Consider the following 21,967-nt stretch of genomic DNA (forward strand, 5'->3'; position numbering starts at 1 on the left):
TCTAGTGTTTGGTCCGGTGGAAATTTTAAGGTGAAGTTTAGTGTGTACTGATGAACTGAACGTATTTATTTTTATACTTCTATTTTTTTGACATATATTTTTTAGAAAATAAAATGAAAAAAATAATTATTTAAAATTAATTTATTATATACTAAAAATATAAAATATATAATAAAATTTATATATAAAATAAATGAAATTAATATTTTAAATTTATAATAAATCATATCTAAATAAAAAAATTTTAATATTATTAATTTATATTTAAATATTAATTTCTTTACAATTAATTTTGATTGAGTTTAAATTCAAGACTTAATAATTTTTAAAATAATTTTAAAATTATTAAAATAAAATTAATTGATAAATAAATATTTTTTAGGATATTTCTTAAAAGAGAATGGTCACGTGCTAATCTTTTTCATTAATAATTACAAGCCAACTGACGTTAACTAACTACGGTTTGACATTATACCTAAATCTAATTAAGCAACATTAATTTTTCGTGAAGTCCTCCAAAACCTTTTTACTTTGTCGCCACTTGCTGGCGGTTATCATTAGGTATTGCACGGATTTCAGAATTATAATACAATCATTTTATTTCACCGTTTATCACAGTGAGTCTCACTTATATGATTCCAAATGGTGGAAGTATATTCGTTGTTATTCAACGGAGTTTACAGTCCGTTCTTTGCTTTTGCATTCAAAGCATGGAGTAAATGCCATACGCAGTCCGTGCTATAGTTTGAAACAGAGAAAAGAAGCAAGCAAGCAGAAACTGGACAATTTGACTCGGTCTTCTCTTATTCAATACACCTCTCATTAAATGCAAGAAAGGAAGAAAATTGATCTTATTATATAACTAAACTAGTCTTAGCCGACTAATGACAATGACCCAGAAGATACATTTCTCCGCAAAACTCCAAACAAGAAACCTCTAATTTCAAATCCTGCAGAAAAATCTTGTTTAGTTTGAGAATGGAAAGGAAGAGTACAAATAGGTGAATCCAACAGGACTTACACTCTCCTGTCTTTGGTAGGCATAGGTAATATGTTGTTTGTTGGTTTCTTTTTGTGGGTGTCTTTCTCTATCTTTTAATTGCTTGTAATCCCCGTCCAAGACGAATTTAGTGAATAAACAAACGGGTTTTTTTGGGAGTTTTGCTTGCAGTCAATCTTTCCCTTTTCTTCTTCCGGTTCATTTCCTCCTCATTTCTTCTCCTCTGAATTCTTGAACTTTCTCTCATGCTGAATTCTTGAATTCATTGATTTTTGCTGTATAAAGACACGCGCTCACTTATATATAGTAAGTTTCTTCTTGATTTTATCCTCAATTTCTTCTCTCTGTTCATTTGTTTCTTGTTAATCTTTAATTGATTTGAATTCTGTATATCTACGCTTTCCTCTCTCAATTGCTCTATTCCATTTTTTTTTTTCCATCTATTGAAATCTGGAATTCTTGTTAATTAGTTCTTGATATTCAACCCCGGCAAGAAAAAAAAAATGCAAACATGTGAGAGCAGAAGCTTGTCTGAGCTTGTAACCGAGTTACAGGCCTCAGCAGAAGAGGTTGCCTCACTGGCAAAGAACTCCGAATCCGATAAAGAAGTTTTTACTGAATTTGCAGCTCTGCTTGAGAAGTTCACACCAGTTCTCATAGAATTAAAAGAAAATTGTAAGGTCATGGATAGACCACCAGTTAGAAAAGCAGTTGAATCACTTGAAAAGGAGCTTAGGGGTGCCAAGGAGTTGATTAAAAGCACTGGTTCACGATCACCCATTAAGCAAATGGAATACATGACTCAAGATCTTGGGAGATCTTTAGGCCTTGTGCTCTTTGCTAGTATTGATGTGTCTCCAGAAATCAAAGACAAGGTTGCAGCACTGCATAAAGAATTGATGAATGCCAAGTTTAATACCAGTTTAAGTACAAGTCCATGTCCTAGTCCAAGACCAAGTCAAGAATCAGGGTTTGTGAGTGAACTGGACTCTGAAAGGGAAATTGAGGAAGAAACCGTTACTCTTAGTATCGAAGATGTTGTATTGCAACTTAAGTATGGTAATGATGAAGAGTTTAGGCTTGCACTCTGGGGATTGCGTGATTTTATTAAGGATCATTCTATTGATAATGAGTGGATTAATAATGAAGGAGTTATTCCAATTCTGTTTAATCGGTTAGGTTCAAGCAAGCCTCACAACCGGTTGACTATCATTCAAATGCTAAGAATCCTTGCTTCTGTTAATACTGAAAACAAGGTGACCCACATGAGAATTGATTGTTTTTATCTTTATGATTTGAAATCAAATATGAATATTTCAAGTTGTTAGCTATCTTACATTGTATGGTAGTCTGCAGGAAAAGATGGCCGATGTTGAATCTTTATCATTATTGGTGAAATCTTTGACACGAGATGTGGATGAACGGAGGGAAGCTGTAGGGCTTTTATTGGAACTCTCAGAGGTTTCTGCAGTCCAGCGACGTATTGGAAGAATTCAAGGCTGTATTGTTATGCTAGTTACTATGCTTAATGGGGATGATTCAACTGCTTGTCACGATGCTGGAAAGTTGTTGATTGCATTGTCAAACAATACTCAAAATGCACTTCATATGGCTGAGGCTGGTTACTTTAAGCCTTTAGTGCATTACCTAAAGGAAGGTAATACGAGATCTTCTTTTTGCTTTGTAGCTGAGCTTTCTAGTTCAGTACTGTACTGCTGATGAAATTTTGTGTTGCTCTTTGTGCCTTCGAATTCCAAAGCATCGAGTTTTATGAGTTGGTATAACAGTAACCATCTATTAAAATTACTTGTTGAAGATTTAACTACCAAACCTAGCAAACTCAGAGTAGTGTCACAATTGAAAAACTCTGATTATTCAAATAATCTAATGCTAGAATATTAACAGAAAAACCAGTAATATGATCCTAAGCAAAATGTTCAAGTGTAACCTATTGAGTTTATTAGATGAAGAGAAAAAAAATAGTAAGACAGGTTATGTCTATGACTTCATTTAGGAAGCTGTAAGAGGGCTAAAGTAAGGCTCTTAGATCGCATTCAATCTAAGATTGCTGTTATTGACAATCTTCCATGACATATTGAGTAAAAGTTTCTGCACGAATTGTTTGCAGAAGATACTTAGCACGTATCTTCGTTGAAGGTGCATAAGATAAATGTTAGGTTAATCCACAAATAAGAAACTTTAACTTATTTACCTAAGCTTCTTAGTAATCTGAATTTCAGCTCAATTGAGATCCAAAATTTATTCCTACAAAATTCTGAACTTGTCTTGTAAGATCATCATGGCAACAAACAGTCATCTTGTTTTTGCAGGCTCTGACATGAGTAAGATCCTCATGGCAACAGCAATTTCAAGAATTGAACTCACAGATCAAAGTAGAGCTTCCCTTGGTGAAGATGGGGCAATTGAACCTCTAGTCAAAATGTTTAAAACTGGAAAGCTTGAAGCCAAGTTATCTGCACTAAATGCATTGCAAAATTTATCAATGTTGACAGAAAACATACAGCGTCTAATCAGTTCAGGCATTGTAGTACCCTTGCTTCAGCTGCTATTCTCTGTCACATCAGTGCTTATGACTCTTCGGGAGCCGGCATCAGCCATACTTGCAAGGATAGCTCAATCAGAATCTGTTCTGTTTAACAAAGATGTTGCCCAGCAGATGCTCTCACTTTTGAATCTGTCTAGTCCAGTAATTCAATTTCACGTCTTGCAAGCACTCAATAGTATTGCTTCCCATTCTAGGGCATCCAAAATAAGAAAAAAGATGAAGGAAAATGGTGCTGTTCAGCTTCTCTTGCCCTTCCTGACGGAGAGTAATCTAAAAAACAGAACTGCTGCCTTAAATTTGCTTTACACTCTTTCTAAAGATTCACCAGAAGAATTTATGGAACCGCTTGGAGAATATCATCTTAATAACATTGTAAATATTATCTCTTCGTCAACATCTGAGGGTGAAAAAGCTGCTGCAATTGGAATACTGAGCAATCTTCCCATTAGTAATAAGAAAGCAACATATGTGCTTAAGAAATCTAACTTGCTGCCCATTCTGATATCAATAGTGAGTTCAAGTGAATCAACTTCAACGCCCTCAACAAGTTGGTTAATGGAGAGCACTGCAGGCTTATTTATTCGCTTTACAGTTCCTTCTGATAAGAAACTACAGCTTCTTTCTGCAGAATTAGGAATGATTCCTTTGCTTGTGAAGTTGCTGTCAAGTGGGTCATTGGTTGCCAAATGTAGAGCTGCAACCTCACTAGCTCAACTGTCACAGAATTCACTAGCTCTAAGAAAGTCCAGAAAATCGAGGTGGACCTGTATACCTCATTCAGCAGAGGCTTTTTGCAGAGTTCATGACGGCTATTGCATTGTTAAGAACACATTTTGTTTGGTCAAGGCTGGTGCTATCTCTCCACTGATCAAAATATTGGAAGGTGAAGAAAGAGAAGCTGATGAAGCCGTGCTTGATGCACTTGCAACTCTCTTGCAAGATGAAATTTGGGAAAATGGAAGCAACTACTTAGCCAGAATGTCAGTTTTCCAAGCAATACTAAAAGTTTTGGAGTCAGGTAATGTAAAGGCTCAAGAAAAGGCACTATGGATATTAGAGAGGATGTTTAGTATTGAGGAACACAGAACACAACACGGCGAAGCGGCTCAGATGGTGCTCATTGATCTTGCGCAAAATGGTGATCCGAGATTAAAATCATCAGTTGCAAAAGTTTTGGCACAGCTAGAGCTCCTGCAACCTCAATCTAGTTACTTCTAAGAGAATTTGTGTCATATAAGCAATGTTGTACGTGCATTTTTTTTTTTAATTCTCAGTTCACATTACTTTATTTATTTATTTTTTTTAGTCTGAGTTATCATATCATTGTTTTCTTGAGATGAATAATGAAAATCCAGCAACCCTGGTGTAAGTAGAAATAGTATTTGAGGTTGCAGGCCTGGTATTGCAAGAATTAGTTACTGTAAAGAGATGATTATTTGGATGATGTAGCCACATAAGTCTTGCAGAAAAGGAATTCCATTCAAAATATCAAACTTCTTCAGTGTTTTGGCCATCTTAGCAAAGTTGAGAAACCCAGAAAGAAGTTTGTTCCTTTTTTACATGATATTAATCTCTGCAGAACTTAATTTTAAGTTATTCTAATTGCGAACTTTGCTAGTGACTAGTGAGGTGTTTGTATTACTTCATGAAAAAGTTGGTTAGAAGAAGTTGGATGTATTTTTTAATATAATGAGGAATGTGAACTAGGGATGGCCACAGAGTGGGTTCAGGCTGGAATAGGTGGCTCCAATTCAGTATTTAGGAAACTGGAATTGAACTACAAGGTCCCACTTCAATTTCGATCGATTTGATCAAATTTAATGGTTGCATTTTTTTCTACTTTTTTCGAAAAATAATCAATTTTTGATTCGGAAATAAATAGGCTGATTCTGATCTGATTTTTTATCAATTCAGTGTTAATTAATTTTGTTCTGATTTTGATTTTGAGTTAGATAAGTCTGATTTCACTCTGATTTTGATTGAAGAATGGCCGGTTTTATATCTAATGATTATAAATGAAATTGGGCCTGGCGTGTAGGACTCACTGATATGCAGTTTGGGTCGCTAACTCTCATACTAGCAATAAGCAAAACGACATCAACATATTAATTCCGATGTTTTTGTCGACTTTAGCTTACGCACAACCGCACACGATATGAACCATGTGGATTTGGTGTTTATAATTTCTTTTAATTCTTCCATTCTATCTTTTCTTTTATTTATTATCTGGCTGTTATGTGTCTGCATTTGTTTTGATCATTGATTCTGATTCAATTGGAGTTTGATTCTGATTCGATTGCTCACTACCTCTGGCAATCCCCTTATCCGGTAGGAATTGAAGTTTGTATTTCCCAGTGCAGAAAGAATCAATCGTGGTGGTCGGGTGAGTCATTTTTGCCCTGCATCTGCATTAATTCTTGACCGCTTTTTTCTGTTGATTGTTTGAAAATGTGATAACTTGATGACCTGAGCATATGTAAATTAGTTGAACCGATACCAAAAATATGATAACTTGATGACCTGTGCATATGTAAATTAATCTGATTTGATGGTAGACGTGTGCCAAGCAAATGAATTTGACTAATGAAACTTGTTGTGTGAGCATGTGCATATCTATTCAGACTCTTTGGAAGCTAGAAATTTACAAGAATTTAAATCAACTTGTTTGTCAATTCTCATATTTAGAAACTTAATTAGTGAAAAAATTCAATTTTTTTATTAACTTAAAAAAAGAATTCATTTTAAAAGAAATGAAATCAAGGAAAAAATAATATTATTGTATGGGAATTCAATTATTTCTTTTCTTGCAAATGTTTTTTTTTCCAAAACGAAGCCATTATGTTTCCAAGACATTAGAGTTTTTATCATGTGATGCATAGTATTGCATATTTACTTCTTTGCAGGTTATTTCTGAAATTATTGAAAGTTGCTGCACACATGATTATACAGATATCATTTTGTTTCAAGAGCATCATGGTGTGCCTGATGGTTTAATTATAAGCCATTTGCCTTTTGGTCCAACTGCTTACTTTGGATTGCTCAATGTCGTAAGTATTCTCTTTATTGTTGTATTATATTTTAGGCCTTTGATTTAGCTTAGTTGTTCAGTCCGTTAATATGCTAATCAAGCGTTTAATTGTATGTTACTATGCATGGACCAAAAAGCCATGGGAGCAATGCTTGAGGCTTACCCACATTTGATTCTTAAAAATTTTAAAACCAAGGTGTTCACTTCTCAAGTACTGAATATTTATATAACAGTTGCAGTATTTAAATTCCCTGTGGACAATTAGCAGTCATTTGAATCAGTTTAGCTTTTTAAGCAGCAAAAGAATTGTATAATAATGATTCGCAGAGTAAATTTGGATTTCCTTATGGACAATTAGCAGTGCAGCTAGGCACTAAACGCATTATCACTTTTGCAAATCAGTCTGACTATATCTCTTTCAGGTTGGATCATTGTCTCAATCCTTGAGGGATACTTCCATCTGTTATTATCCAATTAGTTTAATTTACCTTTTCAAATACAATTTCACCAATGATTCAGTTATTATGGATGAAGTTCATAAAAATAAAAAAAGTTATAGTGGATGTATTAATGACGACTTTAATGCAGGTCTCTTATATGTTTTTATGTGAGGTTTGTATATGCCGATCCTCTCTTAAGAAAAATTTCTTCTTCTCTCAAAATATTTGTTCTTAATTGACCTTGAATGGTGCACATCCCATTTCTGAAGTAGCTGGTCCACTAAAAGGTTTGAGACTGTTGGCATTAGTCAAACCTATTCATTAATTGTTTCTGCTTTCATGCCACTTTGCTTGTTTTAAAATTTGCATAAACAGATCCACCTGTGCTTTGTGCTGTTTGAGATGGCCTTCTAGCTCAGTGCTGAGGCTTTAGTTCATGGCAATTCAGGTTTTTGTTCAGCGTTGCCTAACAGGGCCTTGACAGAAATTTTTCAGAGTTGGGACTCAAAGTCAGCTCATTTGCTTGGCAAAAGGCAAAAGAACTGAGGCCAAGTTGAGGAATACAACTTGAGATCTGTATTCCTCAATTTGATTTAGCATTAAAAAGCTCATGGTGCTTGAGATTTATCATCTCTCTTATTATAAATTGAGGAAAATTTAATCTTATTTGTATTTTTCTCTAGTACTCGCTTGTGATGCTTGTAATATGCAGACGTCTTATTTATGAAAAGCATGGAGCTCCTAAGTGTATCGAACTTTGAAATGCTGCTTTATCAGGCAACTATTAGTTCACTTTTCATAATTGCCACTAAATTATATTAAAATTTTAAAATTTCTGTTTTTAGCTTTATTTTCAAAAAAAATGTTGTTTTGACAATGGTTTAGTATTATGTACTGATTTTGTTTGGCTCGTCTTTCCTGTTTTTGTTATGCAGATGAAGTTGAGAAGAATGGATCAGAGCGAAATCCAAATTGAGAGGGTGAATTGACCATACATCAACACATCTAAAAAACAGAAGTTTATTAGGGACTGATAGACACAACCTCAAATTTAACCTTCAACCTTTTATCTTTGTTTCTTTATGTATTTTGGAAAATTTTGCCAAATATTCTTTGAAATCTTGTTGCTCTTTAGTCCTTATCAATCTTATGGTGGTACCACGTTGAATAGAGGCAGGACCCTAAAGGCATAGTTTTACTCCATCTGAACTGGGATCAATAAACATGATGCACCATCAATCATTTGTTGTTAATGAGCATTAAAAATTAATTGCATTTGGGAGAGCTTTAATTGTATTTCAGTAAACTATTTTGGGCTGGGAATGGGATTACTAGGCTGAATACTTGTATTCGCTGAAGCAGCTTCAGTATCAATTGGTACATAAGCAATGATTACATCCACGCAAATAAGGATTTATATGGAGGACTTGACAATCCAATGATAGTATTTGCAAATCAAACATGGGAGAAAAGCAATTATTTGTGTGCCATAACAAAATATATGATAGTATCATCCTGATGTGCAGTCACAAGGAATAACAGACACGGTAGACAACACAAACTCTCCTGTCCAAGCTTCAGTAGGCATTTTCTTCTAGACTCGAAACTATCTTCATTCTTTTGTTTTATTCTCAATTGATGCTTCCTCTTCCACTTGTTATAACAAACTATCGACATGAATGTAAATTGAAATTCAGTACACTCATTAGCCACGTTAGGATCATATTCATTGAAACAAACAATTCTAGCATTATTCACATTCAGCATAACTCATACCTTGTTAAAGTGATAAAGCTGTTTATGTCCAGCTTTCTGATGAGGAACCTGTATCAGAATTATGGTTTGATATTATGATTGCTAGAAATAACAACTTGGTAATTGTTAGTACGCAATGATATCAGCCAAGGTCTTTGCAATGAACAACTTACTCAAGTTCATTGGTTCACGTGATAAATTTCCTTTGTCTACAAAATCTTTTTCGCTTTCCTTCAAAGAAAATTAATAACAAAAAATTGAATATCCAATCATGTTCAACATACTTAGTGTTGTACACTAATATATGGTATAAAGTGGTAGTACAAGGAAAAAGATTTTAGGTGTAAGGTATGAAAAAAAAATTGAAAATTATGATGAATAACCCAAAAAAAAAAAGATGCATGATAACAGGACATAACCAATGATTACGATGAAATAGAGAAACACTTTTAAGCATAAAATTATAAGAAATTTCAAATTTAAGTTTCAACTAATAATACCTCATCATGTTTGATAAATATAAATACCTGGAATGTAAGATACGTATAGCTGGAATGTGAGATATGTTGGGCCAATCTTCCCCCACCTTCTCTTTACACCGTTGACTTAGCAGAGGACAACCAAATCCGATATAAAGATCAGAAAGGGAGGAGGGCAACCTTTCTTTTGCTATGCACTGGAGATTAGGGCAATCATCAATGCTCAATTCATTTAGAGAAGTGAGGTGGTGAAGCTCTAGATACTTGAGATTGTCAAAATTCGAGATTGAAAGATTGGTAAGAGAGGAGGGCAGCAGCGTCTCTTCTGGTATGGATTCCTCTTCATTGTCTGGCAGCGTCCGGAAATCGCGTTTCATGAGCCCAGCAATGGCTCCATGGCCGCCACTGATTTCAAGTGATTTTAATTGAGAGGGCAAACCTCCTTCTAGAAACGGCTCCAGTTTTGGGCAACCATGTATTTCCAATTTCACAAGGGAAGGGAGGAGGTCTTGCATGCAATATGGAATGGACTGGAGGTTAGGGCAGCAGAGGATGATTAACTCTCTTAGGTGTACAAGTCCCTTGTAGTTGAGAGATTCCAGATTTTGAAGACTATCGATTCTAAGACGGGTGAGAGTGGAGGGCAGCAGCAGCAGCGTTTCCTCATCTCCTTCGTAATTATTGTCGATGCCCTCAATGACTTTTATTTTGAGTTTTCCACAATAAGCGATGGCAAGGGATTCTAATTTCGATGGCAAACCACCTTTTGGAAATAACTCAAGTTCTCCACAGTATTCAATTTCCAATTTCACAAGGGAAGGATGAGAGCCTATACATTCAGGCAGCGACTTCAAATTTGAGCAACCTTTCAACAAAAGCTCCGTCAAATTAGGACAGGAACTGCTTTCTTCTTGAATTTCCTCAGTTGCAGAGAGGGATTTTAAATTTTTACACCAGGAGATATCAATTCTCTGTAGATTAGGGAAAATCTCCAACGGGAACCGCTCAATTGCACACCAAGACAATTCGATTTCTTCTAAAGTAGAGGCAAGACCATACGCTTGTTCTAATCCATCTAATAGTGAATTTACTGAGTCCAATTTCATTACTTCCATTCTATGCAGCCCAGAAGGCAATTTCTTCAACACCACATAACGGGAATCATCCTCTAACATCATTTCAAGGATGGTAGGAGGCACTCGAAGTGAAGGCACAAGCTGCTTTTTACATCGCACAACTTGAAGCTTCTTTAAACAAGAAAGATTATTGGGCAGTGCCTTTATAAGTCTGGGACAACGTTCTACATAAAGCTCTTCTAAGTGTGGGAAAGCTCCATCTTCACTTTTCCACTCCTCCCACTGTCCTATCCTTTCGAACCTCAAAATTATGAGGGATCCAAATGGCTTCATTGGGGGACGGCAACTTCCATAGAACTCAAAACCCACGGACACAAGCTTTGCAAATCCTGTGATTGAGAGGTCCTTCAGAGATGCTAATTGCCCAAGAGGAGGCAAACATGAGCAGTTGTTGCATTCACTGAGCTTCAAGCATACTAAATTTGACAAGGATGATGAAGAGGAACCTACCCAGTATGGAAATATTGTACCATCATAACCCACTATGTAAAGATTTTCCACTTTCTCATGAGGCCATAATTGCTCAAGCGTCTTTTTTGCATGTTTTGCATCCTTGCTTTTACCCCCCCATTTGAACTCCAGTGTCTTCAGCTGCTCTTTATTCCTCAATTTGGATTCCCAAACATGTTTAGGGTTAATATTTTGCAAATTCTCAATGCTAAGCTCTCCATGTATATGTTGAAGCTTTCCCAACTCCTTGATTCCTGACCCGCACCATTTTCCCAAACTGAAATTAGTCAACGTTCGGAGCTTCACTAGATTACCCATTTGCGGTGGCATTCTTCGCAAGTTTGTTCCTCTGAGGTCGAGACAACACAAGTTGATTAACCTTGCCAAATTGGTAGGCAGCTCAACGAGATCTTCACAATCACGTAAAATTAAAGTTTGCAGATTATACAAACTACTCACAGATTGAGGTAGCTCTATGATTGATGCTCCGCGGAGATTCAAATATCGCAAATGCTTCAAATTGCCAATTGAATTTGGTAACTTTCTCTTGTCATAACCATACAAAACCAAAACTCGTAATTGTTTGAATTTTGGAAATAAAGCAGGCATGACCCTCCAATTTCGGTAGAAGTATGCATCGAAAAAGAAGGTGCGTAATAGTTGGCTTTCCTTGACTTTCTCAATGATAAACTTGTAATAACCACCTGAATTGTAATAATCATATGAATAACGATCACGTCCATGACGAGTATATAAATAACGAGTCTTTGTTGGAACCTTATCAGATGAATTTTTATCCAACATACAGCAGAATTCTCCAGATATGGATTTGGCTAAGTCATGCATGTGGTCATGCATAACAAAGCAATTTTGAGAGCTGCTAGACACCTGAAAGAAAGATCTTGACACAAGATCTTTAAAGCATGCGTCACCCAAATCTTCATTATCATCACCTTCTTTGGCTTCCATTATGAAACCCTCAGCCATCCATAAAGGAATCAAATCCTCTTTGTAGAATTCATAACCCTTTGGAAACACTGCGCAATAAGCAAAACACTGCTTTAGATGCGAAGGGAGATAATGATAACTCAATTTTAAAGCTGGAACAATGTTGTCGCTCAACAAATTCCACATATTGCTCTGTGATATCTTCTCCCACTCCTTATCATTTCTTTTGGATCGGAGGAGACTCCCTATCGTTTTCAGAGCTAATGGTAGACCTCCGCACTTTTTGGCTATTTCCTTACCAACAGCTTCAAATGATGAATTGGAAATTTCATCATGAAATGCATATGTTGCAAGCATGGACCAGCAATCGTCATCACTTAATTTCTCCAAAGGATGAATTAGATCAATGAGCATCTGGTTATTTTCCATAGCTGATGCTATGCTTTGGATGCGAGTTGTAACAACAATCTTACTTCCTTGTGCCCCTGCCTTCAAAGGTTTCAATAAACTTTCCCATTCAGCATACTTATCACTCCAGACATCATCCAAGACGAGCAAATACTTTTTTCCCTCCAATTTTTGCTTTAGCTCTTGTTGAAGCTCACTTAAATTGTTAGCCTTACAATCCTCTGAAGACACCTTGCTACGAATTTCGGTTGTTATCTTAAAGACATTGAATTCTTCAGAGACATAGACCCATGCTTTGAGATTAAAGTGTCGATCTACTTGTTTGTCATTGTAAACAAGCTGAGCAAGAGTAGTTTTACCCATGCCACCAATACCAACGACGCAGATCACACCTATGCCATGGCTATTAGATAACAATGACTCTGTGATTTTTTTTCTGTCATATTTCCTGCCACAAATACTAGATTCATCATCTGGCAGTGAAGTAGTTGGTGTTTTGTGCGATGATGGTTTATCTCCAATGCCCTCTCTCAGAGTTAGACCCAGGGCATTCATCTGTCTTGTTAAATATTCAAGTAGCTCAAGGATCTTTTCTAATTTTGCATTCACTGCCATGTCAAATGGGTTATGAGAAGAGAAAAGTCTGCATAGCTTTTTTGTCGTAGATCCAGCTTCTAACTCTGATCGCAGAGCTTCATAAGCAATCTCATCCAACAAGTCATCAGCCTCATAGGCCGCATCTTTGAGCTCATCAAGCCACTTCTTCACGGCAGGCACAACAATCTGCTTTTCCTCAGCGTGATCAAGCAATCCAGTAACAGTGATCATAGCAACCTTCAACTTCTTCACCAGTGAAAGGTCTAGTTTGTGGCCCTTAAAAAATGCGGCAATCTCGGGAGAATCCATCCTCTCAAACAAAAACTGGAACATGCTGGAGAGAAATGCTCCTGCTACTGCCTCGGCCGCCATGGATATCTCTTTGCAAAGGGTGTGATTTTAAGGATAGAAAATTGATGAAGAAGATCTAAGGAAACAAAGCAATGAGAAATAAGGATGAAAATTCTGCAAACATTGAAGAAGTAATTATGTTCCAAATAATTAGAAACGAATGCAAGTGAAGAATTTGTAATCGTGAGACCAATGTGAGATTTAATATGATTAATATATGCAATGATTTTATTAAATAGTTTTATAAAATTTATATTGGAACTATTATAATTAATAATTTAAAAACATATAAAAGGATAAAAAAAATTCGAATAAAAAGTAACAGCAAATACCTCTTTTAATGAAATTCTCTTCATCTTCTAATATCAAATAAAAATATGTCAATAAATTTTTTTTCTTCAATTATTTTCAATTTACAATTTTTACATAAATTTTAAATCAGGTGAATTAAATTAAAATATTACTCAAATTCACACACAACTTAAGAATTTATTATGTTGTTAAATAATTGGACAGGTCAAAGTGAATTAATAAGTGATTTAAAATTATCGAGTTTGATGAATTTCTTTTAAAATAATAATATTGAAAATATAAAATTCATTATATCTTCTCTAATAATATAAGTTAAAATTGAAGTAAACATTAGATATTGAAAGATATATAAATAAAAGTTTTCTAAAATATTCTCGTATGTTGTTTCAAGAAACAAATTAAAAGTTCTTATTGTTCTTTGCTTATCTGAAATTTCTATTTCCTTTTGACTAGCTTTTTGTAACATCATACTGCATTATGTTTTTTAAATATAAATCTGACAGTATTTTATTATGTTAAATTAATTATGAACTGTACTTTATTGAGCATTAAATAAAAAAGATACACACATATATACGTGGATAATTAAGAAATGAATAATAAGTTAAGGATGTCACAGAAAAAAAAAAATTTGCAAGGGGTATTGTTGTAATAAGATGAAAGTGTGAGGAGTAAGCGGCAAACTTGCTTGATATAAACTTACAAGGGCTAAACTTAGAGTATTGTCCATTGACTAAAAATAAATTATCACCCCAAAAGATCTTATACTCGTTTGATTTATTTTATAGAAGATAAGTTGCTTCAATTAATATTTTTACAGAAATATATTATTTAAAATTTTGGATTTTGGGTGTCCACTGATGAATTTTATTTTAATGAAAAAAATATCATATGAGTTTAATACAGTTAATAACTTATTTGAAATAGTTTTTTTAAAAAGATAGTTTTAAAAATAATATTTATTTTCATATTTAGATGGATTAAAAGTTAAATTATTATCATTTTAAGTTACGTAACTTATTAATTAGTCTTCATGTCAAAAATCACAAATTAAATCATATTTTAAAATAATTTAACCGTACAGTTTTGATTTCATTAATAGATTAGTCTTTACCATCTAATTGATGGTTAACTCTGTTAAACTTACTAACATCATTAATTTTTTTAATTAAAATAATTTAGACTCTAAAATTTTATTTTATTATCAAAATAATCCTCACTCTAAATTTTATATTTAAATAATTATTTATGGTATATTTTATAAAAATAATAAATATTTTATAATTATAATTATTGAAATATACAATATTAAAAATAATTAATTAGATAATAATTTTTTTTTCAAATAATAAAAGATAGTTAATGATAAATAATATGTTTATTAAATTCTTAATTTTTTTTATATTATGCCCTATACTTTTGTAAAAAAATTATTTTATTTAATGTAAATTTTTTGGTAAATAAATAATTATAAAAACTTTTAACATAATTCTCAAGAAAAAATTATCCAAAAAGTTATTTTTTTATATATGATCTAATATAATTTGTTTTGAAAATACATAATTATACATAAATTTTTTATAAACATAATTTAGTTATAATTTATAAATATAATTAAAAAGTTATATTTCAAATTAAATTTTGATTTCATCCCAATTTTTATTCTTTCAAATAATTAATTTAAATAAAAATTTAATATTAGATTATATAAAAATTAATTTAATATACTAACGGAATCAAACTTTATGAATTAAATTATTACTTATAAACGAAAAGAACTGATTTTTTTTCTTAGTGTTAATTTGTAATTTACCCACTCAAATTTTAATATTGTAAATAATTTAAAATTAAGACTACATACACATATATATGTGGATAATTAAGAAATGAATAATAAGTTAAGGATGGCAGAGAAAAATATGTGCAAGGGGTATTGGTGTAATAAAATGAAAGTGCGAGGAGTAAGTGGTAAACTTGCTTGATGTAAACTTATAATAGCTAAACTTAAAGAGCGTTTGGTTTAACTAATAAAAATCAGCTTATAAGCACGTAATACTTATAATTACTTAGTACTTATAAACTAATTTGAGTTTGAGGGCATTTAACTTATGAAAATCAACTTATAAATATTTAAAATTTTAAGCAATTACATACTTAATTAAAGTATTTATAAGTAACTAATAATCAGCTAATGTGTTTAGTAAAAAAATAACTTATAAGTACATTTGTTATTAAAATAATAAAAAATATGTTAAATGAGATTTATAATAAAATTTTAAAAATTAAATAGAGATAATACAGTAAAATATTTTGTCAAATTAGTTTGTAAGTACTAAAATTAAAAGTTGGGTTCTCCAAACTTATTTTTTTAAATTTATAAACTCAACTTATAAACTCAAAAATTATTATTAATAAACAGGTCAATTATATTTATAAACTGATTTGACTAGTTTATAAGTTAAGACGAACATCTTTTTTGTAAATATTTAAAATTTTAAATAATTATGTATTTGATTAAAGTATTTATAAATTATTAATAAATAATTAATGTATTTAATAAAAAATAATTTATAAATATATTTATTGTTAAAATGATAAAAAAGATATTGGATTAGTTTTACGATGAAATTTTGAAAATAAGAATAAGATAATAAGACATTTATTCAAATTAATTTGTAAATACAAAACTTATAAGTATCAAAATGAAAAATTTAGCTTTCCTAATTTTTTTTAATAAACTTAAACTCAAAGATTATTATAAACAAATAGGTCAACTAAATTTTAGAGTTTATAAATTAATTTAATCATCTTATAAGTTAAGATAAACACTTTATTATAGAGTACTGTGGACTGACTAATTACAAAGACCAAAAATTAAATTATCACCCCCCAAAGATCTTAAGGGAACGGATAAGATTTAATTGATGAAGATCTTATACTCGTTTAATTTATTTTATAGAAGATAAGTTGCTTCAATTATTATTTTTACAGAAATATATTATTTAAAATTTTGGAATTTGAGTGTCCACAGATAAATTTTATTTTAATGAGGAAAAAAAATAAAATATCATATGAGTTCAATATAATTAATAACTTATTTGAAATAATTTTTTTAAAAAAATACTTTTAAAAATAATATTTATTTTCATATTTAGATAAATTAAAAATTAAATTATTATCACTTTAAGTTGTGTGACTTATTAATTAGTCCTTAAGTTATGTGAAAAATCACAAATCAAATTATTTTTTTAGGAAACAATTTAATCCTGCAGTTTTGATTTTATTAACAGGTTAGTATTTACCATATAATTGACTGTTAACTCTGTTAAATTTATTAACACTATTAATTTTTTTAATTTAAAATAATTTAGACTCTAAAATATTATATTTAAGTAATTATTTATTATATATTTTATAAAAATAATAACTATTTTATAATTATTTTATTTATTGTAATTTTTTTAATAAGTAAATAATTATAAAAACTTTGAACATGATTCTTAGGAAAAAAATTATCCAAAAAGTTAATTTTTATATGATGTAACATAATTTATTTTGATAATACAAAATCATAATTTACTCACAATTTATAAATATACTTAAAAAGTTGTATTTTAAATTAAATTTTCATTTCAATCAAATTTTTAATCTTTCAAACAATTAATTTAAATGAAAATTTATATATTAGATTATATAAAAATTACTTTAATATGTTAACGAAATGAAACTTTATGAATTAAATTATTACTCATAAAAGAAAAGAACTGATTTTTTTTACTTTATTGTTAATTTATAATTTACCCATTTAAATTTTAATATTGTAAATAAATTAAAATTAAGATTTTTTTTTCATTTATACATTTCTCTGTTTATTAATAATTTTATATATTATAAATAGATGTAGATATAGAAAAGTGCATTATTTATAATAAATTTGAAAAATTATTAATATTATAAAAATTTATATTTAATTTTAATTTTTGATACTTGTATATATAAACAATTGAATGTAACTCTAGACTAAAATGATCTAAATAACTTTTAAAGCTTAAAGTACATGGTTTAAAATGATTAATTTTATTTATCTTAGTAGTTAGGATTTAGAGTATATAAGTTCTTTTATTCTTCCCAATTAATCCTGTCAAGGTCTCACACTGAATCCATTAAACATAACTCTAGTTAAAAAAAAAATTAATTATATTTTATTGCATAGTTTTTATTATCAATATAAAATTAATACTTTTAAATAAAGATTTTTTTTTAAAGAAGTTTAAGAATAACTCCTTATATTTTGATTTGCCTAATTAATATCCTAACTATTGTTAAACAGAAAATTAATATCCTAACATTTAAATAATAACTATTATTATTATTATTAAATGCAAAAGTTTAATACTCTCTCCGTCTCGTAAAAATGAAGTGATTTTTATTTTTATATTGATTAAGAAAATATAATTAATATATTTAAAACAATAAATTTCATCTAATCTTTTTTTAATATACTCTAAATTATTCATATTATTAAATTATTCTTGTAACTAATAAATTTTCATATTCATGAACAGACTATTATTTTAGAAAGAAAAGTCATCTATAATTTTGGGATAAATGAAAAAAAAAAAAAGTAAACCTATATTTATAAGATGGAGCAATATCTTTTTATCTTTACTATAAATAATTCATCCATAATAAATTAAATAATATATTTTTTTTATATAATCTTTTAAATGTGTAAATTAAAAAAAAAAAATCGTACGTGTATGTACCAGAGAAGTGCAAAGTGCCACCCTTTTCAACAACCTCAAGGATCAGAGAAGTGCATGAAACTAAGATCTTGCTCTTTTTCTTTTTGAAGATTAGGGGAAAGATTATTCAAAATGAAATCGAGGAACACAAAGGAACAGAAGCAACCATTTCTTCCCCTGTCCAAGATAAGCATAACATCGATCAGCATCAAAGAATAAATTAAGAAAAGCTAATTCAAGGGATTATTTGCTATTAAACCTTTAGCTAAGTTCTTCTTCTTCTTCTTCTTCTTCTTCTTGAAATATTAGGGGAAAAATAAATTGGAAATTAGATGCAGGAGCACAAACAAACAAACAAAAGAAGCCTCTGGATTTTTTTTTTTTTTACTTCTAAAATGAAGAATTCAAGTGAACAAAACGACCCTTAAAAATTGAAGGAGAGTGCAGTTTGAGAGCAGAAGAAAGAGTGCAGATTGCAAGAGACTAGAAAAGAGCACATAAGAATGAAAGTAGGCAGCAAGAGAATTTAAATTTCCAGGATATACTTTGCCCTCTGAGTGAAGCAAAGCAAAAGCATTGCTTTGCTATTAAGCAAAGCATAGGGAGAATAAACAAGCATTGCAATATTCTTTTCTTTAGCATAAATCTCCATTTTAATGTTCTTTACTTTATGTGAAATCTCCATTTTTTTTTTTATAAAAAAAAGACATCCATGAAATTAAATCTTATTCATGACCAGAGAATATTGCAATGCTTGATATTTTATGCTGATTTATTTTTTTTTTCTTTTTCTTCTCTGTTTCTTAAATGAAATAAAATTTTTATAATATAAAAATGATAATATTTTAATATTTTGAATAAATTTATATATTTTAAATAAATTTTCAAATTATATTTAAAAACTATATATATATATATATAAAATAAATATATCACTATATATTTAAAATGACAAACAATTAAAATGAATTTAAATTACCATAGTACTTTTTTGGTTTTAATCTAAACCAAAATATCAAGACACTGAACATAATCAGTTGAGCATACAAAGGGTGAAAGAATATATAATAAAAATGCTGCCGAGCTTCAAAAATCAATACATGGACAAAAATCAGCTTAGTTGTTCAGTCCGTTAATATGCTAATCAAGCATTTAATTGTAGGTTACTATACATGGACAAAAAAGCCATTGGAGCAATGCTTGAGGCTTACCCACATTTGATTCTTAAAAATTTTAAAGCCAAGGTATTCGCTTCTCAAGTACTGAATATTTATATATCAGTTGTAGTATTTAAATTCCCTATGGACAATTAGCAGTCATTTGAATCAGTTTAGCTTTTTAAGCAGCAAAAGAATTGTATAATAATGATTGGCAGAGTAAATTTGGATTTCCTTATGGACAATTAGCAGTTTAGTCAGGCACTAATCGCATTATCACTTTTGCAAATTAGTCTGACTATATCTCTTTCAGGTTGGATCATTGTCTCAATCCTTGAGGGATACTTCCATTTGTTATTTTCCAATTAGTTTAATTTACCTTTTCAAATACACTTTCATCAATGATTCAGTTATTATGGATGAAGTTCATAAAAATAAAAAAGTTATAATGGATGTATTAATGACGACTTTAATGCAGCTCTCTTATATGTTTTTATGTGAGGTTTGTATTTGCCAATCCTTTCTCAAGAAAAATTTCTTCTTCTCTCAAAATATTTGTTCTTAATTGACCTTGAATGGCATTTCTGAAGTAGCTGGCCCACTAAGAGTTTTGAGACTGTTGACATCAGTCAAACCTATTCATTAATTTTTTCTGCTTTCATGCCACTTTGCTTGTTTTAAAATTTGCATAAACAGATCCACCTGTGCTTTGTGCTGTTTGAGATGGCCTTCTAGCTCAGTGCTGAGGCTTTAGTTCATGGCAATTCAGGTTTTTGTTCAGCGTTGCCTAACAGGGCGTTGACAGAAATTTTTCAGAGTTGGGACTCAAAGTCAACTCATTTGCTTGGCAAAAGGCAAAAGAACTGAGGCCAAGTTGAGGAATACAACTTGAGATTTGTATTCCTCAATTTGATTTAGCATTGAAAAGCTCATGGTGCTTGAGATTTATCATCTCTCTTATTATAAATTGAGGAAAATTTAATCTTATGTGTGTTTTTCTCTAGTACTCGCTTGTGATGCTTGTAATATGCAGACATCTTATTTATGAAAAGCAAGGAGCTCCAAAGTGTATGGATCTTTGAAATGCTGCTTTCTCAGGTAACTATTACTTCACTTTTCATAACTGCCCGTTAATTATATAAAAATTTTAAAATTTCTGTTTTTAGCTTTATTTGCAAAAAAATGTTTTTTGACAATGGTTTAGCCTTATGTACTGATTTTTTTTACTTGTCTTTCCTGTTTTTGTTATGCAGATGAAGTTGAGAAGAATGGATCAGAGCGAAACCCCGATTGAGTGGGTAAATTGACCATACATCAACACATCTAAAAAACAGAAGTTTATTGGGGACTGATAGACACAACCTCAAATTTAACCTTCAACCTTTTATCTTTGTTTCTTTATGTATTTTGATAATTTTTGCCAAATATTCTTTAAAAACTTGTTGCTCTTTAGTCCTTATCAATCTTATGGTGGTACCACGTTAAATAGAGGCAGGACCCTAAAGGAATAGTTTTACTCCATCTGAACTGGGTTCAATAAACATGATGCACCATCAATCATTTGTTATTAACGAGCATTAAAAATTAATTGCATTTGGGAGAGCTTTAATTGTATTTCAGTAAACTATTTTGCGCTGGGAATGGGATTACTAGGCTGAAGACTTATATTCGCTGAAGCAGCTTCAGTATCAATTGGTACATAAGCAATGATTACATCCGCGCAAATAAGGATTTATAGCGAGGACTTTTACAATCCAATTTGCAAATCAAACATGGGAGAAAAGCAATTATTTGTGTTCCATAATTTTATTACAAGGCACACTGAAACTCGACGACAACTAAATATATGATAGTGTCTTTCTGATGTGCAATCACAAGGAATAACAGACACGGTAGACAACACAAACTCTCCGGTCCAAGCTTCAGTAGGCATTTTCTCCTAGACTCGAAACTATCTTCATTCTTTTGTTTTATGCTCAATTGATCCTTCCTCTTCCACTTGTTGTTATAACAAACTATCGACATGAATGTAAATTGAAATTCAGGACACTCATAAGCCACATTAGGATCATATTCATTGAAACACATAATTCTAGCATTATTCACATTCAGCATAACTCATACCTTGCTAAAGTGATGAAGCTGTTTTATGTCCAGCTTTCTGATGAGGAATCTGTATCAGAATTATGGTTTGATATTATGATAGCTAGAAATAACAAATTGGTAATTGTTAGTACGTAATAATATCAGCCAAGGTATTTGCAATGAACAACTTACTCAAGTTCATTGGTTCATGTGATAAATTTCCTTTGTCTACAAAATCTTGTCGGTATCCTACAAAGAAAATTAATAACAAAAACATTGAATATTCAATCATATACAACATACTTGGTGTATGCTAATAAAATATAAAGTGGCAGTACAAAGGAAAAAGATTTTAGGTGTAAGGTATGAAAAAAAAAATTGAAATTATGATAAATAACCAGAAAAAAAAAAAATATACATGATAACAGGACATAACCAATGATTAATAGAGAAACACTTTTAAGCATAAAATTATAAGAAATTTCATATTTAAGTTTTAACTAATAATAC

At 31.0% G+C, this 21,967-nt stretch overlaps 4 protein-coding genes across 8 annotated transcripts; 2 read left to right on the plus strand and 2 right to left on the minus strand.

Annotated features, from left to right (window-relative positions):
* The first annotated feature begins 857 nt into the window (after positions 1 to 857).
* LOC110660940 (U-box domain-containing protein 44) lies at positions 858 to 20,860 on the plus strand. Of its 5 annotated transcripts, none has more exons than XM_058152163.1 (8): positions 858 to 1,306; positions 1,495 to 2,256; positions 2,357 to 2,657; positions 3,331 to 4,811; positions 5,899 to 5,949; positions 19,378 to 19,459; positions 20,406 to 20,470; positions 20,626 to 20,860. In XM_058152163.1, the coding sequence occupies exons 2-4, from the start codon at positions 1,504 to 1,506 to the stop codon at positions 4,782 to 4,784; spliced, it is 2,508 nt and encodes an 835-aa protein (XP_058008146.1). In that variant the 5' UTR covers positions 858 to 1,306; positions 1,495 to 1,503; the 3' UTR covers positions 4,785 to 4,811; positions 5,899 to 5,949; positions 19,378 to 19,459; positions 20,406 to 20,470; positions 20,626 to 20,860. The 5 variants fall into 5 exon arrangements, with proteins under 5 accessions (XP_058008146.1, XP_058008137.1, XP_058008143.1 ...); XM_058152154.1 differs by adding an exon at positions 6,470 to 6,613 and having other exon boundaries at positions 859 to 2,256; XM_058152160.1 differs by adding an exon at positions 6,516 to 6,613 and having other exon boundaries at positions 859 to 2,256.
* LOC131169374 (uncharacterized) lies at positions 5,276 to 8,010 on the plus strand. Its single transcript, XM_058128595.1, has 5 exons — positions 5,276 to 5,350; positions 5,899 to 5,949; positions 6,470 to 6,613; positions 7,017 to 7,056; positions 7,970 to 8,010. Exons 1-5 carry the CDS (start codon positions 5,276 to 5,278, stop codon positions 8,008 to 8,010), a joined length of 351 nt encoding a protein of 116 aa, XP_057984578.1.
* On the minus strand, positions 8,310 to 11,488 carry LOC131182833 (putative disease resistance protein At3g14460). The gene is made up of 3 exons (XM_058152168.1): positions 8,963 to 11,488; positions 8,811 to 8,858; positions 8,310 to 8,701 (listed from the first exon to the last, which is right to left on the minus strand). The coding sequence occupies exon 1, from the start codon at positions 11,461 to 11,463 to the stop codon at positions 9,280 to 9,282; it is 2,184 nt and encodes a 727-aa protein (XP_058008151.1). The 5' UTR covers positions 11,464 to 11,488; the 3' UTR covers positions 8,310 to 8,701; positions 8,811 to 8,858; positions 8,963 to 9,279.
* LOC131169378 (putative disease resistance RPP13-like protein 1) lies at positions 11,534 to 18,505 on the minus strand. Its single transcript, XM_058128601.1, has 3 exons — positions 18,227 to 18,505; positions 11,586 to 13,234; positions 11,534 to 11,544 (listed from the first exon to the last, which is right to left on the minus strand). Exons 2-3 carry the CDS (start codon positions 13,177 to 13,179, stop codon positions 11,534 to 11,536), a joined length of 1,605 nt encoding a protein of 534 aa, XP_057984584.1. The 5' UTR covers positions 13,180 to 13,234; positions 18,227 to 18,505.
* Positions 20,861 to 21,967: the final 1,107 nt, after the last annotated feature.

Source organism: Hevea brasiliensis, chromosome 1 (genome assembly GCF_030052815.1).
Source record: "Hevea brasiliensis isolate MT/VB/25A 57/8 chromosome 1, ASM3005281v1, whole genome shotgun sequence".
Lineage (NCBI taxonomy): Eukaryota > Viridiplantae > Streptophyta > Magnoliopsida > Malpighiales > Euphorbiaceae > Hevea > Hevea brasiliensis.

Bases quoted from the DNA above. Each gene is read 5' to 3' on its own strand.
- LOC110660940 (XM_058152163.1), top strand. From the start codon at position 1,504: ATGCAAACATGTGAGAGCAGAAGCTTGTCTGAGCTTGTAACCGAGTTA. The intron at 2,257-2,356 runs GTGACCCACATG...GGTAGTCTGCAG, and splicing joins CTGTTAATACTGAAAACAAG to GAAAAGATGGCCGATGTTGA. The intron at 2,658-3,330 runs GTAATACGAGAT...TTGTTTTTGCAG, and splicing joins AGTGCATTACCTAAAGGAAG to GCTCTGACATGAGTAAGATC.
- LOC131169374 (XM_058128595.1), top strand. From the start codon at position 5,276: ATGGCCACAGAGTGGGTTCAGGCTGGAATAGGTGGCTCCAATTCAGTA. The intron at 5,950-6,469 runs GTGAGTCATTTT...ACTTCTTTGCAG, and splicing joins GAATCAATCGTGGTGGTCGG to GTTATTTCTGAAATTATTGA. The intron at 7,057-7,969 runs GTTATTATCCAA...TTTGTTATGCAG, and splicing joins CTTGAGGGATACTTCCATCT to ATGAAGTTGAGAAGAATGGA.
- LOC131182833 (XM_058152168.1), bottom strand. From the start codon at position 11,463: ATGCCTGCTTTATTTCCAAAATTCAAACAATTACGAGTTTTGGTTTTG.
- LOC131169378 (XM_058128601.1), bottom strand. From the start codon at position 13,179: ATGGCGGCCGAGGCAGTAGCAGGAGCATTTCTCTCCAGCATGTTCCAG.